The 17,692-nt window shown below is 45.1% G+C and overlaps 1 protein-coding gene across 10 annotated transcripts in view; it reads right to left on the bottom strand.

Moving 5' to 3' along the window:
* Positions 1 to 17,427, bottom strand: part of LOC147459424 (biotin--protein ligase 2-like) — a 94,855-nt gene extending 77,428 nt beyond the window's left edge. For 6 of the 10 annotated variants that reach the window (XR_015187870.1, XR_015187867.1, XR_015187868.1 and 3 more), the window contains exon 1: positions 16,867 to 17,427. Coding sequence is in view for 1 of the 10 variants with exons in the window: in XM_086510699.1 (XP_086366825.1) it covers positions 16,867 to 16,888 (22 nt within the window). In the remaining 9 variants the exon portion in view is untranslated. The remainder of the gene's footprint in view (positions 1 to 16,866) is intronic. The other 4 variants (XM_086510697.1, XM_086510696.1, XM_086510695.1 and 1 more) reach the window with 2 other exon arrangements.
* Positions 17,428 to 17,692: the final 265 nt, after the last annotated feature.

The raw sequence follows: 17,692 nt of genomic DNA, 5'->3' as shown, positions 1-17,692 counted from the left end.
GCAGTTGTTATGAAGGATGAGACAAGAGCAAGAAACGTTTGTCAAAACCCTCAAAGAGAATAGCGTTGAGCTTATTGAGTACTTCAAGAAAAGTTTGATCACCAGCATTCATGCTTTTCTTCCCCCTAAAAGCAAGACTACAAACAAGGAGGAACACAAAAGTAAGCATTCAAATCCAAGCTTCAGTGTTAATAGTAGCCATAATAGCAGTAGAGAACAACACAGTCGACATGATGGCAGGGATCGTGGAAGAGATATGATGATGCAGATCGCAGTAGACATGTTGGACGACGATAATGGTATTAGGGTAGACATGATTGGCATGAGAGAGGCTATGCAAAGAGGCCATGACAAAAACCATGAATATAGAAGGCATCATCATAGCCAAGGGGATGCGGTGATCGAAGTGTTGTCGCCAATCGAGGTGCTAGACGAAGTGCTGCTCAACTACAATTGGCTGAATTTCGTGTGGGCGTGGGCCAATGTGTAGGCCGCAGGAGGAGCTAACCCTTGACATGTTCAACATGATGATAGAGATTGCAATAGACATGATCGACATGAGAGAGGGCATAAAAGACGAAGACAATAGAGGATGGATGTACACAAAATTGTGTGCTCGAGGGACTCAGAAAGAGCACGATGATTGCAAGGATAGATACAATGGATAAGTTGGTGACACGGTGATCAACGTAAGCTGCTCACGTGAAGTGATGTGTATCATCACTATAGACCCCATCATACAATGCACACCTGAAGATTTATTTTATCGTGTCCGTTGACAAACTGTATGGTGCAGCAGAAGTGAATGTTGAATTTTGCTCAAGATGAGTGCTCCGAACTGTGCTCAAGGGTTCCTTTTACTTACGGAAGGAAGAGCCCTCCGTTCCTTTAGTGAGAGAGTGCAAATGATCACAAACAAAGTGAATGACACTGTGAATGAAGGTGCTGAGACTGAGAGAGAGAGAGAGAGAGAGAGAGAGAGAGAAGAATACGACACCAGACGGTTGTCAAACCCTCCTCCAAGGGCCCCCCTCTCTATGGCGAGAGAGGTCCATGCTGTTGATTGCACAAATCTAGTACAATGGTCTAGATGCAATGGACTTGCCAACAATGTCGACGGCAATGATGACGACGACGAGACGGGCTGAAATCTGAAAAGGCTAGGGGCTGAAATCTGCAAATCTGCTAACTGCTGAATTCTGACACTGTGTCGGCGAGGACGGCGATGGCGACAATGCGCTGAAAAACGCAGATGCGGACAGCGGGCTGAATCTGAAAACGCTGGCTGATCTGACGGTGAGGCGAGGATCTGCTGCGGGTAGGTGAGATCTGCGAAGCTAGGGGCTGGTTCTATGGAGTCTTTAAGTGCTAAAAACTGAAAACGCTGATGCTAGGGACTGATCTGTTGCCGGGAATCTACAAAACGCTAGAGCAATCTCCAATCTGCAAAAACGATGGAGCAATCTGCAAAAGCGCTAGGCTTCAATATGGAATCTGCTAACGCCAGGGCTGATCTGGTGCTGCTGATAACGCTAGGCTGAACTGTAGCCAAAAACAATGGTCTTGATCTGTTGTTGGCTAGGTCACCTACCTGTCTTGCTGAGAAGGTGCACTGTAAGTTGGTGGATTTGTGTTGCCTCTTCCGCCAAAAAGTGCTAGCGCTAGGTTTTCTTATATATTGTCTTGGCAAAATTGCCCTACCCAGTTTCCCAACAAAGTCACTTATTAATAATAAGTGAAAAATGGATAAAATAGGGAAATTGGCTTCTGTGCACTGTAAAATGCTCATGATGGGTACTGACTATCATGTTGATGATCATGCTGTGTACAACCGGAGGATATGCAACTACTTTGAGTGCTTGGAAATGCATGGCCTGCTCACAAGCTCACAAAGATGCCAGAACACTTCCTAAGCTAACATGAACCCTAGACCTGAAGTAGCTTGTCCACATGCACATAGGGTTAGATGTGCACGTAACATCCCCTCTTTTTTAAAATGAGGTACTGGTACCGAGCTGCATGGCTTTCTTGTAGTCTGCCAACAACTCTAGGTAATCTTTGAAAAACACTTCATCGATCCACACTGCCTTATGGGTTCCTCGATCCTTAAACTTCAAAAAGTACTGTCTGACTTGCTTCTTCAAGCCATGGCAAAACCGATGCAACAACACTTGCTCCGGCTCCATGACTTCAACTTCATCGATGATCTCGGGCTCTTCTTCTTCGAAAAGTCCTTTGGAGGTGTTCCCTGAAACACTTTCAACCAAGAAACATGGAAAACATTGTGCATTGACCATGAGTTAGGCAATTGCAATTTCATTGAAACCTCATTTTATCTTTTTAATGACAGGAAATGGACCATACATTCTGAAAGACAACTTAGGACATTTCTTTCCAACTTGCTTAAGACGTTGCTTCATGATTCTTAAATAAACCCAATCCCCTTCCTTAATAGAAAAATCCTGACGATGCTTATTAGCCTGTCGTGAGTAAGACTCCTGAGCCTTGTTTAGCCAAAGCTTCACACTCTCAAAAATCTCATCCAACAACTGACTTTCAGCATTGGCATCAGGCATTTGACTGACCGAGCGAATCAAAAGTGACTGGAACAGACGGCCAAAAGCTGCCTCATATAGCTTTGACTGTTGGCCAAGCATGACTAAAGAGTCATAAAGGGAGCCGCTTTTGCATTTATATGCCAATGGATTCTTCGCTTAGCTGAAAAAGATCACCAAAAGTTATCTAGTCAGAGGGAGACTAGTTAACCCTTTCAGATTGTTTAAGAGGCTTGTAAAACTCAAAATCTATGTCATAAGGCTGTGACAACCACTAACTTTAGTTGTTGGTTTCTTTCCCTTGATTTTTATTTAATTTTAGAGACCCTCTTTTTGAAGTCACAAATGGACGGACATTGTATGGCCAGTGTGAAAGGCCGATGGCCAAGAGTTTTACCTGCAGCAGTGAAGGTCAGATCCCACTGAGTTGGTGAGGCTAATCGGCACTGAAATCCGAGTGGTAAAAGGGTGGCTAGGCTCAGTTCAAAGTCATTAAAGCCCCACGCGACACTTTATAAGTTGGTGGGTACTAGGAATTTAACTTCTGAGGGACACCTCTGCTAGGAGGGGCGCCAAAATCGATTTGAGTTGCTCTGGGACAGCCTTCTTCTTCAATAAGTGCCTACAGAGTCTGCGTGAGTAGTGGGTGCACGTATACAACTTTAATGGAAAGCTTGCCTTCTACTCTGTACAATGTAGCACCATAAATCCGCTCTCGTGCACCTCTCTCCCCTTATGAACACAGAATCGTGATGCCCAGCTCAAGGGCTATTCATCTATATGTATAGTTGTGTGAGATTATGCGCGATTGCTGAGGCAAGAGCCTCTTCCACAGATACTGGATTAGCTAATTGCTAATCCCCCACAGGTATAGGTTGATTCGGAGAGATTTCTCGCGAGAAATCTCGTCTAAATCAAAGGGCAAGTATCTACACGTGCGAGAACTCGAGAGCTTGCTACAGATGTGACCGGCACGTGAAACGGAGCCGAAAACAGAGAATTACAGCTTGCTCTGTAATTTTGCAGGTTTAGGGCTTTGGCCGTTTTTGTTCTCTAACAATCCCGGGAGCTTTGGAAAAGCTAGGAAATCGTCATACATGTGCTCCGGTGCATTTTAGAGGCCAGAAATAGAGAATTCAGCATGCTGTAATTTCTCATCAAGTTCAAGAAAGAGCTTTAATGTGCTAGGAAAGTCACCTATTTCATGGGGATTTTGTCTGTGAATGTCGTTATGCTGCTGAAATTGGGCAAGAGTACATCATTTTCAACCCAACAAAAGTGGGACAGCACGTAAAAGTTTACAAGTTTTCTCTAAAGTTTTGTTGGGATAAAGAAATACCAAAAGGGGCGCCAACCTTTGGGGCCAACGCAGTGTCACTATCTACATGGGAGCACTCTAGCTGCCAAGCCGTGATTTGTTTTGAAGTGTTGGATGCTAGTCACAGGTTTCTTCGTGAAGTTCTTGTGTGTCATAAAGTTAAACAGTGTAAAGATCGGGTGAAAGCCAAAGTCTACCGCCTTTTATTGAGTCTATGGACCGGTTGTAAGGATTCTAGGTACTAATCCTTGAGTAAGTACTTAAACTCATGATTAAGACTTAACAAACTTGAACTTGACTCTGAGATAAGACTTACAAGACTCTGTGTTTGATTCATTGATTCAAATGTGTTACAAGGACGCTCTTATTCAGAAACTGAAAAGACACGATAAAGAGACATGACCATAGGTCAAAAGACATGACTCTAGGCCAATAGACGTGTCCCTCTGTCGTTGAGTCGTGACCCTTTGGCGTAAAGGTGCAACCATTCGCTGAAGAGACATGGCTATTCACCGAACAGGTGTGACTATTGGGCGAAGAGACGCATCCTTTGGAGAATCGCAGTCTCGGATCTGGTACATCTTCGTATCTGTAAAAGAATCAAGTGAAGAAGGTAATAAAAACAAAGTATACGTCACAATCGTGACATTCCCTCCCATTTAAAATAAAACCTAGGGTAGTTGTAGAAACTCCGTGAGAAGGAAAATGTATTTCTGCTTGCTTCTGCATCCAAAGCTGTAACAGACTTGGACACTCCAAGTCGAGAATCTACCGTGCCAGCACAAATAATCACTTCAAAGCAGTTCACACTTCACAATTGATTCACAATGTTCCGTGCCTAGAGATATTGGCCCCAAAGACTGGCGCCCCTTTCGGTATTTCTTTTTGTATTAATCTGTGTTCAAAGTACGAGAGTGGGTAGGCGCTCCCTCTCAGTCTCTACGTCCAGATGCTCTGAGTTGTGAGAGGCCTACCCACATATTTAAAGGGTTACAAGGGAAGCTAAAAGCAGAGCCCCAAAAGCTGGAAATCAAAAGCTTGTTCTCTCTCTCTCACACAAGCTCTCTTGAGCCAATAAAGCAAAACTTTAAAAAGTAAAGCTCTCTCTCTCAATTCATTGCGTAGAATAAAAAGCAAGGCCAAAAAGCAAAACTGCCACAAAATCAGCCTGCCACAATTTCCACTGCAAAACGCGGACGTCCGTACAGCCTACCATGTGTAACCCATCCCTGCCAACAACCACATCAACATTTCTGGTCATTTTCCGCAAGGAGGATGTGTGTGTATCGGGCCACGTCACCAGTTTGTGACATTCCCCCCTCTAGCCCTCGATTACGCCTGCAAAAGAGAGAGAAGCAGACACTGACTGGTAATACCGACGCACTAGAAACACACATCTAGCACATGTAGCAATGGACAATCACATCACACGACATCACAGGACATCACTAGACATCACTGGACAAATCACATTTAACATTCATTTGGATCTCACACCATGATTTATCGGCAATGCAATTAGCAATCGCATCTAGATCCACTCAGGACCTCATAGATGCCCAATTGACTAATCCCTATTGCAACCATGTCTATCGAGATCATTTAGACCAAAATACTGCAGTCATTTCGTATATCAGTTCCTGCACTTAAAATCAAGTCAACAACGAATCAGTTTCATATTATCTAGAGTTCCATTTCATAAAGTCATACAGCAGAATACTGTCAGCTCTCAATATCCCTGAAGCTCAAAGAGACATCAGTGACTCTAGTATTCAAAATCGAGGCATCTGTTGACAAAGGAGAGGAGTAACTCCCCTCTTGTGCATACCCACTGCACCAGATTTCCAGCCAAGCTGAATTCGGGGTTCCATTTGGAATAGACTATGCTAAACCAAAGCTTCAAGGTAAAGTTTCACAATCTGAGGAGTATCTGCTAGGTCCTCCTCCTCTATCCACTTCACATCCAATGCAGGATAATTCTTGAATTTAACCAAGAACCGCCTTCTGACTTTACCCTTATTCTTTCTGTTCTTATGTGCCAAAATCTGTTCAGGAACAAGGATCTCCTCGTTTTCTTCCACTTCGGGTTGCTCATCAGGCTCCCCATCTTCGGGCACATCACCTTTAAAAGGTTTCAAGAGACTCACATGAAATGCATTGTGAATCCTCCAAGTGTCAGGCAGTTTCAGTCGGAAGGAAACATCATTGATCTTTTCAGCAATCTAGAAAGGTCTGTAGTATCTCATACTAAGCTTTGGAAAAAGCCTCTCCTTTCCCTTTTTCTTTCTCAGGCGTGCCTTCTCAAAACGTAAGAGCACCCAATCATCCTCCTTCAATTTCAAATCGTAACGATGGCGATCTGCTGTCTTTTTCTGTCTTTCCTGAGATTTCTGCAAAGCCTCGCCGACCTTGGCAAAAGCCGTGTCCAAGTCGCGCGTGTACTCAACGCCTTCAAAAAAAATCTTATCTTTCGTGCTTAGGAAGGGTGAAACCTTCGCAGCACCTTCAATAATCTCAAATGGCGCCTTCCCCGTCGAAGAGTGTATCGTGTTATTGTAGGCAAATTCCACCAAAGGTAGATACTTTTCCCATTGAGTCTTCTGATCGGAGATGTAAGACTTCAATAAATCTAAAACCACTGAATTGGCAATCTCAGATTGCCCGTCAGTCTGTGGGTGGAAAGATGACGAGAACTGCAACCGCGTGCCAATGTTCTCCCAAATTGCCTTCCAAAACAAACTCGTGAATCTGAGGGCCCTATCAGAGACAATCGTCTTAGGCATGCCATGTAATCTGAAAAGCTGGGCCACAAACAGTCTCGCTAAGTGATCCGGCTTGACTATTTTCTTCACTGGAATGAAATGAGCCTGCTTGCTAAATCTGTCGATAACAGTCCAGATACCATCGTGACCACTCTCTGTTCTCGGGAGATCAAAAATAAAATCCATTGCAATACTTTCCCAAGGGCAGGTGGATATGGGCAAAGGCTGTAACAATCCCTGTGTTTTATGCCTGTCAAACTTGGCATACCAAGCAACTGCGCACAAACTCGTCCACATCCTTCTTTAGTCTCGGCCAAAAGAAGTATCTCTCTACCCCTTTCATGGTGGTAGCAATGCCGCGGTCCCCCATAAAAGGCGGACAATGGCATTCGGTCATAACCTTTTCCCTCAACGGCTATGTAACGCACAACATGGTTTTCCTCATCAAGTAGCCGTCCCGAATGGAATATCCCGCTACTGTGTACCCATCCCGTATCCGTGTGAAAATGTCTGCAAAATCTGTATCCGTGGCATACTGATCGACCATATCCTCGAAGCTCCTTTTGATGAATCGCGGAAATAGCCAAAACCAACGGCTTCCAAGACAAAGTATCTGCCACAAAATTCTTTTGTCCCTACACATGGACAATCTGGAAGTGAAACTGTGACAAGATGTTCACCCACCGCATCTGCTTTTCCGATAACTGCTTCTGTGACAAGAAGTAGCGTAAACTCTGATGGTCTGTAAAGACAGTAAAATCCGCTCCAAGTAGGTAATGCCGCCACTGAGTAAGAGCATGGATAACCGCCAAAAGCTCTTTCTCATAAATCTGTGCTATCAATTCTGGCCTTGAGAACAATCGGCTCTCATAAGCAATGACATGGCCTTCTTGCATTAAGACCGCACCCAGACTACGACCACAAGCATCACAATATACTTCAAATGAATTCTGCAAGTCTGGCAAAGTCAAAACTGGTCCCATAGTCAATTTCTTTTTTGAAGTCTGCAAGGCAGTCACCTCTGTGGGTCCCCATGAGAAAGGGACTCCTTTCTGTGTCAAAATATGCAAAGGGGAAGCAACCTCTGCAAACTTTCTAATGAACCGCCTGTAGTACGAACACAATCCCAAGAAGCTTCTAACTTCATGGACATTCTTCAAATCGGGCCAATCACGGATAGTCTCTATCTTGGCCAGATCCATCTGCACACCTGCTGCTGCTGACACAATGTGTCCCAAAAAGTGTATCTCTGATAGGAAAAATTCACTTTTCTTCGCATTAATCACTAACTTGTGATCTCGTAATGCCTGACAGACTTGAAGCAGATGTTCTCTATGTTCTGCCTCATCCTTGGAGAAAACAATGATGTCGTCAAAGAAAGTGCCAACGAATAGTTTGTACTCTCGAAAAATCATGTCCATCATCCGGTTAAATGTCCCAGGAGCATTGGTTAGGCCAAACGGCATCACCAAAACTCAAATAACCCAAAAGTCGTCCGAAAGACTGTATTGTAGACGTCTCCCTACGCGATTCGGGTTTGATGATATCCACTTTTCAAGTCGATCCTGCTAAAGCACGAGGATCTCTGAAGTTGGTCAAGTATATCATCGAGTCTAGGAATCGGAAATCTGTTCTTGATGGTGATTTTGTTGAGAGCTCTATAATCGATGCACATTCTCCAAGATCCGTCTTTCTTCAAAACCAACAACACTGGAGAGCAGTACGGTGAAGTATTAGGCTGGACAAGACCCTGTTCCAAGAGGTCTTTCACTTGGTTCATAATCTCTTCGTTCTGGGCTCGGTTCACACGATAAGGTGGCCGGTTCGGTGGTGTGCTTCCAGGTATCTGATCAATAGTATGATCTTCAGGACGAGCGGGTGGTAACTCGCCTAGCATGCCTTTTGAGAAGCAATCGGCATGAGAGAGGAGAAAATCTTGGCATTCTTTATAAGTTCAGACATATTTGTCCTATCCTTATCACTCAACTCTTTCAAAAAGATCAAGTAAACAAACAGACTGGATTTCATTAATTTAAAAATGGCCGAAGCCGATACAATAGGGACAGACTCGCCCGTAAGTTTTACATCGTGTACAATGGCTCTGCCCTTCTCTGTGGTCAATGTTGCTTTCCTAGCGAGATAGTCGACCACGGCGTTGTTCTTGTGGTACCAGCGAATTCCCAAGAGGGCACCACAACCTTCCAAAGGCATTATATAAAAGTCCTCATGCCCCAAATACCCCTGACAATGCAGCCGAAGTTTGCCAATGACAAGTGTAATGGCTACGTCCCTGCCGGGTGCCGCTAGAACTGCCTCTGCAAGTGGTCCCATCCGATCGGGAGTGATCTTGAGCCTCACCGTCCATTCCGATGAAATGAAGTTTGCATTGGCTCCTCCATCAAAGAAGATCGGGGCTTCTTGGTCTTTCACTTTGCCCCAAGCTCGGCAAAGTTCTGTACTCTCGTCCATCGTGCTGGGATCAGTACCCATGCAATCTGGAAACATTCCTGTTTTCATCTTGCCTTTTCTTCCACGATCCTCAGCTACTCTCGAACTCTCAGGCCTCTCATTGTCCTTGTCGTTCTCTTCTTTCTGTGCCTTTTTAGGGAACTTCGCGGAGATATGCCCAGTTTCCCCGCATCCAAAGCACTTCCCCTCCTTTATGTAGCGAGCCCTCTCTTGAGGAGTTAGTTTGGGTCGTGCATCCTTTTCTTTCTGTTCTGGGTTGCTCTTTCTCTTTCTACTTTCAATTTTTGAAGTTTGTTTGGCTCTTTGCGTCATGATCTCATTTGTGGGGTAGGTCAGACATAGTTACAGGGGACGGGGGGGATGGGCCCTAGGGCCGGGGGACGGCCGTAACCGGGCTGGGGACGGAAGGAGACGCCTTGGGACGGTCGGATCTCTGGCCGGACTGGCGGGTCGCAGGGGGACGGACTGGGGACGGCCAGATCGGACGGGGTCGGACAAGGACGGCCGGGAACGGCAGCTTTCAAGCGGGGTTAAAGTAGCCGTTTATGACCTTTTTAACGGCTGTTTGCAGCCCAACTGCCACATTTTGGGGGGCCTTGGCCCTTGGGAGACTATAAAAGCCCCCTTGGGCCTCTTAATACTTATTCCAATTTCCCTCAAGCTCAAGCTCTCCTCTCTACTCAATGCTCAAGCCTCATAGCCTCATTGCTCAAGGCTCAAGCATGACCATTGACTACTCTACACTCTACCCTTGAAAGTTGAGTCTCCACTCTCAAGTCTCTCCCTCTTCTAGCCACTTTGAAGCTCTCCTCTCCCTCTTCTACCCACTTTGAAGCTCTCCTCTACTCTCTCTCCACACAAGCTCTCCTCTAACTCCTCTATCTTCTAAGCTCTACTCTCTCGAGTCTCTCCACCATCATGTCATCTCAAGCCAACTCCACTTCTCAAGCCGGTTCTTCTCGAAGGAGGCCCGCCGTGCAAACGTGGTCGTGGTGGGATGAAGTCGACTTTAGCACACATGGCAAAGGTGGCGGTGCAAGACCATGGACATGCAAGCTATGCCCATACAAGAAAACAGGTGGTTCAAACAAAGTGCGAGCCCATCTTCTTCATGAACCCGGTCACGAGGTGAAGTTTTGCCCTCATGTAGCTCCCGAGAAGAGGTTGGATCTTCTTGAGAAGCTCACGGTGTATGAGGTTGCGGAAGCGGCCAAGAGGGGCCATTTTGTTGCCGTTGATCCCTCCGCCACGGCGACACCGCGAGAGCAAAGGGAAGCCAACCTTGACGACATCTCTCGAAGCTTCAAGAGCCATGCATCTACACCGTCCTCTTCCGTTCTGCATCGCCAAAGCACTCTCAACGAAAATTGGAATCCTAAATTGAAGGAAGAGGTAGATAGGTCGGTTGCCCGATTCTTCTTCCACGACCACATTGCCTTCCATGCTTCGCGGTGAGTTTCCCTTGGCATATGCACATTGCAATCTTCCATTTTGTATTCATAATGGGTTATAACTTCTCGACTCTCGACTCTCCATACTAACACAACATGCTCTATTTTGTGTGGATAGGTCTCCATACTTTTGAACCATGGTTACGAAAATAGGGGCATATGGCTCCTCTTATGTGCCACCTTCATCGGAGAAGCTTCGCACCACCCTCCTTGACAAAGAGAAGCTTGCCGTGGAGCAAGCGGCCCAAGCAACAAAGGATTTGTGGGAGACCAATGGCGTCTCTCTCCTTGTAGATGGATGGAGCGACACCCGCAAGCGGTCCTTCCACGGGGTGGTGGCCTACTCTCGGGGGGAGATGTACTTTGTGGAGTCACATGATGCATCCGATAGCAGCAAGGCCGCCGAGATGCTTGCTAGGGAGCAAACTGTAGCCAACTTGAAACTAGCTTACTATCCTCATGCTAGGTCATGGTTTGAAATTACTGTAGTGTATAAAGATTGGAGCATGCAATGTGACATCTTTGCTCACAATCTAGAAATTATGTGTCCCTCTTGCGTGGCGGCATACCTCACATATTTAGCGATAAAGGAGGTCAACAGACAAATGAAATATACACAGTTGCTGCCCTCGCTTCTATGTTATTGTTGGGCGCGTTGCCATTGGAGCAACGACAACTAGGAGCATTGCATCTACATTCCATTACCAGTTCAAGATACCAAGCACAAATTAACATTATCCCCTCTCTATTCATGAGATCGATGAGCGATATTTGGACATAAAAAAGGAGATATTATAATTATAGACGAGCTATTCATGTTAACCTCAACGACTTTTGACCTTATCGTAAGGCAAAATATAATGTAACGCGTAGTACATTGGAAGATCCCTTCAACAACAAGTGTATTCTCTTGCTTGGTGATCTTGCCCAACTGTCCCTAGTTTGTAGTCACGCACGGGAGCTTTGTAGCACATGCCATATCACAAGCTCGGTCCAATGGATACACACAACTTTCTACAAGATGTCATGCTCTATAAGACATGCAACGGACCTTGAATTGCTTTAGATCTTGACCATTATTTGTGAAATAAAACCAGCCGTAGATGAGATTAATTGTACCTCGGGTGCATGTATTATAGATGAAGCACATGCACATGACTGCATCAACAACTCTACTATGATAGTTTATACTCACAGATCATACATCCAACACTATAACAACCTTGCCTTGAATAAGTTGTACAATCAAACTGACATTACACAAGTTGAAATGAAGGCAAATGTGGGTAACATAAATGTCCTTGCGTAGTGGCTTCTAGACCCTAAGTTCAACAAGTTGGATTCGATTGCAATTGGTGTGCACTGCATGATCACTAAAAACATCGACTTGATAACCGATGCGGCAAACGGTGCAACATGCATTGTTGATGCCATAACACAAAACACAGAAGGTGAAGTTACATGTATCAATATCCTCATTCATTGTATCGATAATAACTACAAAAGAAGAAAGGCAAAACACAACAACGACAAAAGAAGAAAGGAAAAACACACTGAATATCCACCTTCAAAAATGCGAGCCAACGTTCTGTGTTACCAACCATACGATGAGAAATTTGAAATACTTTTTGTTTGCAAGAATTTACATGTAGCACGTACACTAGAAAAAACATTCACCAATAGACATAGCAATACAACTTCGCTTGGATATAATCTCAACTATAACCATCCCTATAATCTCTAATAATTGATGCACTTAATTTTGTCTCCTCCTATAAACATCATAGCATTTTTTAAATGTATATCCCTTTCATGCCGTGCTGTGCTTTCCAATTTATTCATGCTCGTGTTCTTTTCAGTGCTAGGGTAAAGGGGCCAGTGGTGGGCCAGCGAAGAGGCGCTGGCCATAGCTCCCTCCCCCGTTATCAGATTGGAGTCGAAGGAGGCGCAGAAGATGCACGCTGAAGAGAGGATTTCATCGCAAAAATCTGAGTGCAATCTGCCTACAATTGCAGAATAATACATAGCGGAACGCATTCTCCAATGCAAAATGAAGCCTCTCACGTGTTAGAGACGGGCAAGGCCCAATAATAATCAGTTTTTCAGCAAATCAAAGAAAGACACATCACCAAGATACCAAGCATATTCCAGTTTTTTGGCTCTATATTGGGGGGAGGTGCAACTTTGTTCTGGTACCCGTCCCCTTATTGGCCCCTTTACCCTAGATGCTAAATGTTAATTTGTATATGTCCTGTTATATTCTATAGATGTTGTGTTATATTCTATAGATGTTGTATAGCAAGACCCACAAAGCAAGGCTAGTTTTAAAGCCATTAGGAATTAGGAATACCTTTTAATTTTCCCTAGTTGTCACCAGCCAATGAACAAGTTAAAAAAAGTGTAAGAGTAGTAGACGTAGAAAATTTACTGTTGAGACAACTACAGCACCCCCTCTGCCTACCCTGCACGTAGCGCCGTTCCCATTCTGCAGACTCTGAAGGCTTCGTCTTGCTGCGCCACCCGGAATTCTTTTTGTGAATTTCTGGTCCAGGTCTCTCTCTCTCTCTCTCTCTCTCTCTCTCTCTCTCTCTCTCTCTCCCCCCCCCCCCCCCCCCCCCCCCCCCCCCTCTCTCTCTTTCTTCTTCTCTCCTACAGAAGCAAGGTAGAAAGAAATTGGCTGCAATGTCTGTAGCCAATAGGGTCGCTGAGGAATTTTATAAAGAGGTAGGTTACACAATTAGGTTCGTTGATTAGTATATAACATATGGAATGCTTCTGAGAGAAGTGCTTGTGAATAGACAGCTCTGAGCGTAATCTGTTAACATGGTTGATGTAGCACATGAAAGAACAATACAAGCTGATGTCCTCTTTGGGCAGCATGTTTGCTTTGCTTCAATAATGACCATGTGTTAAGCACATTGATGGGCTTCAATCTTTGATAACTGAGTTGATAAATGTCTCGTGGCGCTTTTCATTCCATAGTGTAGGCTGTTGCTGTGAGTGGCCGCAATATCTGTGGCCAAGAGGGTTGTTGAAGAATTTGGTTGCAGCTTGGTGAAGAGGTTGGTGACACAATTAGGTTTATTGATTAGTATATAACAAATGGAATACTTCTGCGGGAAGTGCTTGTGAATACACAGCTTTGAGTGTTATCTGTTATCATGGTTGATGAAGCGCATGAAAGAATGATACACATTGATGTCCTCTATGGGGCAGTATGTTTGCTTTGCTTCAATAATAACCATGTGTTAAAGCACATTGATGGGCTTCAATTTTTGATAACTGAGTTGATAAATGTCGTGAGGGTGGAATGTTGTGAGTGGCCACAATGTCTGTAGCCAAGAGGGTTGCGGAAGAATTTGGTTGCAGGCTTGGTGAAGAGCTTGGCTACACTGTTAGGTTTACTGATTAGCATATAACAGATGGAATACTTCTGAGAGAAGTGCTTGTGAATACACAACTTATAATCCGTTATTTGTTAGATTTACACCGCCCTGCTGCTTCACACAGGTCTAGGGCACTTCCTTGTACGGCTAGTGTCTCCGGACTGGCCACCCATAGCATAAGAGGAATACCCAATTCTTCTTCTTCTTTTGACAATTCTTCTAGCTCTTCTGACTCGAGCGAAGAAGATTGAAAAGGCAAAAAGCGAAGCAAAAAGCAAAGCTTTGGAAAGGACAAGAAAAAGGCAAAGAAGCCAAAATCTCACCCCGTGGTCGACAGTTCTACAGAGGACTTGTCTTCAGATAGTCCGGACTCTGACGACAGCAGCTTTTATGCAAAGAAGAAGCATTTTTATAAAGCCAACGAGTATGACTTTCTGGAGGACAAAAGCAAGAAAGTTTGAGAGTTTAAGAAAGGTGGAAAGTCAATTAAATTTGACACGTTTTCTGGTTATAGAGATGCTTTGAAGGCTTTGTCTTTTATACAGTAGTTCAACATAGCTTTCTCAGGAGGGTGTTACTTAGATTTGGAGGGCTGCCTCTCACTTAAAGGGGAATGCTCGAACTTGGTGGTCCACACTTCTCTTAAACAATATAGCGCCAGTTAAATGACTGAAATTCAAAAGGCTTTTTATTTCTTCTTGGCTGAGTCGAGAGTATGAACGCGACATACAAACTGCTTGGAACCATCTTCAGATGACCAAGAAGGATACAGTGGACGCTTATTGCGAGAGATTCTGGAGCTGATCACTGCTTAGAACAAAAGTTAGCTTCTATTCAGGAGTTAATGAGTCATGCGAAACAGGGTTTTGCCACTCACTCTAGCAGTCTGACCTCATAGTTACATGGGACGGCGGGTCGGGGTCGGGGTCGGGGTCGGGCTCGGGAACGGGACGGCAAAAGTCAGGAAACGGGGACGGGGTTCGGAACAACAAAAAAAAAGAGAGTTTTTTGGCATTTTTTGACCTACACACATGCCACACACATAGAGCATCACTTTGACCATAAATTTACACTAAATAGACCAAAGAACACGAGTCATATAGGCGGAAATGTGCTAATAAAACATCGATGATCGATGGATACAAAATGAGAAGTGCATGCCACAAGGGCTCAAGAGTCAAAAAGCCTAAAGGACTTAGGATAAGCCTGAGGCCTCAAGGATAACAAAAAGTACAAAGGGCTATGTAGTAGGTAGAGTCGTAGACTCAAGAGTCTAGACTCGAGAGTCGAGTGATCAATGATCATCAAACTCAAGAAGTGCTCGCCTGCTGAATCTCCATATCGTCGTCGTAGTCGAGGTCGTCAGCGACGTATGAGGGCTCGGGAGGCTCGCATTGAGGCTCGAAGTCCTTCTCTAGCTCCTCCAAAAGAGTATCGGCCATAGATGGATTCTCTTGTGCCATCTCCCACTCAGTGAAAGGATATGCCTTGTGTGTGACGCTCTTGGCAAGCATGCGCAAGTTAGCGCTCACAAACACCAAATCATTGGCCCTCTGAACCCCAAGGCGATTCCTCTTTTTATAGGCAATGTGGCTGTACACACTCCGTAGTTGCTCCAAGCAACTAGTGGTACATGCTTGGCTAAGGACACGAACAACGAAGCGTTGCAAATGTGGGCCATCTCCTCCATAGTCCTCCCACCACAAAACCGAGCCAATCTTGTTTTGATCAAGCTATGCATCTACACATCCATAGGAGCCCTTCTTTTGCCTGTAGTTAAGTAGCTCGTCTCTAATCTTGCGCCTAATGTCACTGCTAGGCTCAAGGCGCTCCAATGCAAGCCGCCATCCTTTGCTCACCTTCTTGTCTGTCTCTTGACGCCTTCCCTGAAACTCAGGGTCAAGCACATAAGTTGCCGCATGAAGTGGAAAGTAGTATCCATTCCACCTTGACTCACACAAGCCATGAATCTCCGCATACTGAACAAGGTCAGGCACAACCTTCTCAAGTGCCTCTATCATCGGATCCATGGCTTCGTAGACTTTGCCAATGCATGGTTGCAAGCCATCCACCACTCGAAGTAGGTGTAGAATAGGCTTGACCATGGCGTCAAGAGTCTTCACCTCCTCCCACTAAGCGGCGTCGTCGGCCCATTCTCGGCATTTCAATCCTACTGCTGATGTAGACTCCGGCATGGCCTGGAACTCATCACTGAGAAAGAGGCCCCATAAGGCTCCGCCACATGTAGACAAGCGGCCTAGCATAAGTCAATTGAATGCAAATCTTGTCTCTGAATATTTGAGCTACCAATTACCAAGTGAATAAAATAAAATTTCTGCATTGCTCTCAACAGCAATTCGATCTTTCGATCTTCTCCACAAGCAGTTCACAGGTTCCCAGAAGCAGCTCGGAGGACAAAGCAGTAGCATCTTTTTGACGCTCCTCCTTTCAACCAAAGCCATCATCGTAGCACGTTACAATTTCCACACACACATACTCATAGGAGAAATTGCTACAGGAGGCTGCGACTTCTTTCTAGCTAGTACTGCAGGAAGATGACAAGCATCGATGGACGTGGGTCTGCATCTCTTTCCATGCTTTTATTCTGTGCTCCAGAATAGCTCGCATTTACCCTACGCTTAAGCACCTTATTAGGAGGTTAATTAGCAGCTGATTAATGCCCCTAACCACGCTTTGAGCAGATCAAGCAGCTTCTACTCACATACATATAATAGAAAGCAATGGAGACAAAAGTTTAAAGTACTAGCTCGCTCAGAGCTTTAATGGAACCTTCTAGCACGGACCCTACTGCCTTCGATTCATCCTCTGATCTATGGTGCTTGGAGTGGCAACGCCCAACTAGCTGTTGTACTGACACCTTATACCTGTTCACATGAAAGCAAAGAGCCATGAAGAAAATCCTACCTCGTCGACATGGTGAGAGCATTTTTCAGTAGCATAGAGTCTGTAGGCCAAGTTCCTCCCAATTCATTCTAGTAGTAGGCGGTTGACAATGTCACTGTTTACCCCATCAGCATATTCGAATCACGCTTCTTTTGCAATGAAACCTCTGCGTCTTCCCCGCGTAGTGATCATAGGAGCTTTGTGTGCAAACTAAGTGCTGTGGAAGAGGTCGACCAGCCCGGATGGTGTGAAGGAATACAATAGCAGAAACCCGCACCTATACCGCAGGAGACTGTGGGCAAGAGGCTGTGGGTGCTCCAACGCAGGAGACTACGCGTTGAGGTGTCAGGTGGGCGAAGCAGATGGAGCCCACTCTGCAAACAGTCTGCACTTACAGAGAGTATCCGCAAAAGCTTCACCAAGCAATCAAACCATTGAGTGAGGGGTGGAGGGGACGAGAGCTGCGAGGCCAAAGCGAGGTGGGATCACAAGTCGAGGTACACAGAGAATCGAATGCAGTTGCCGCCAGCATTGTACAAAGAAAGGTTAACGTGGTTAGCTCGCATTTACCCTACGCTTAAGCACCTTATTAGGAGGTTAATTAGCAGCTGTTTAATTCCCCTAACCACTCTTTGAGCAGATCAAGCAGCTTTACTCACATATGAAGTCATATAAGAGAAAGCAATGGAGACAAAAGTTTAAAGTACTTGCTCGTGCAGAGCTTTAATGGAACCTTCAAGCGCGGACCCTACTACCTTTGATTCATCCTCTGATCTATGGTGCTTGGAGTGGCAACATCCATCTATGGTGTTGAAAGTGGCAACGCCCAGCTAGCTGTTGTACTGGC

The sequence above is a fragment of the Adiantum capillus-veneris genome, chromosome 4 (assembly GCF_014529385.1).
Source record: "Adiantum capillus-veneris isolate H3 chromosome 4, ASM1452938v2, whole genome shotgun sequence".
NCBI classification, from domain to species: Eukaryota; Viridiplantae; Streptophyta; class Polypodiopsida; order Polypodiales; family Pteridaceae; genus Adiantum; species Adiantum capillus-veneris.
Note: the sequence above shows the minus strand (reverse complement) of the source record. Positions and strands in the feature narration are given on the sequence as shown.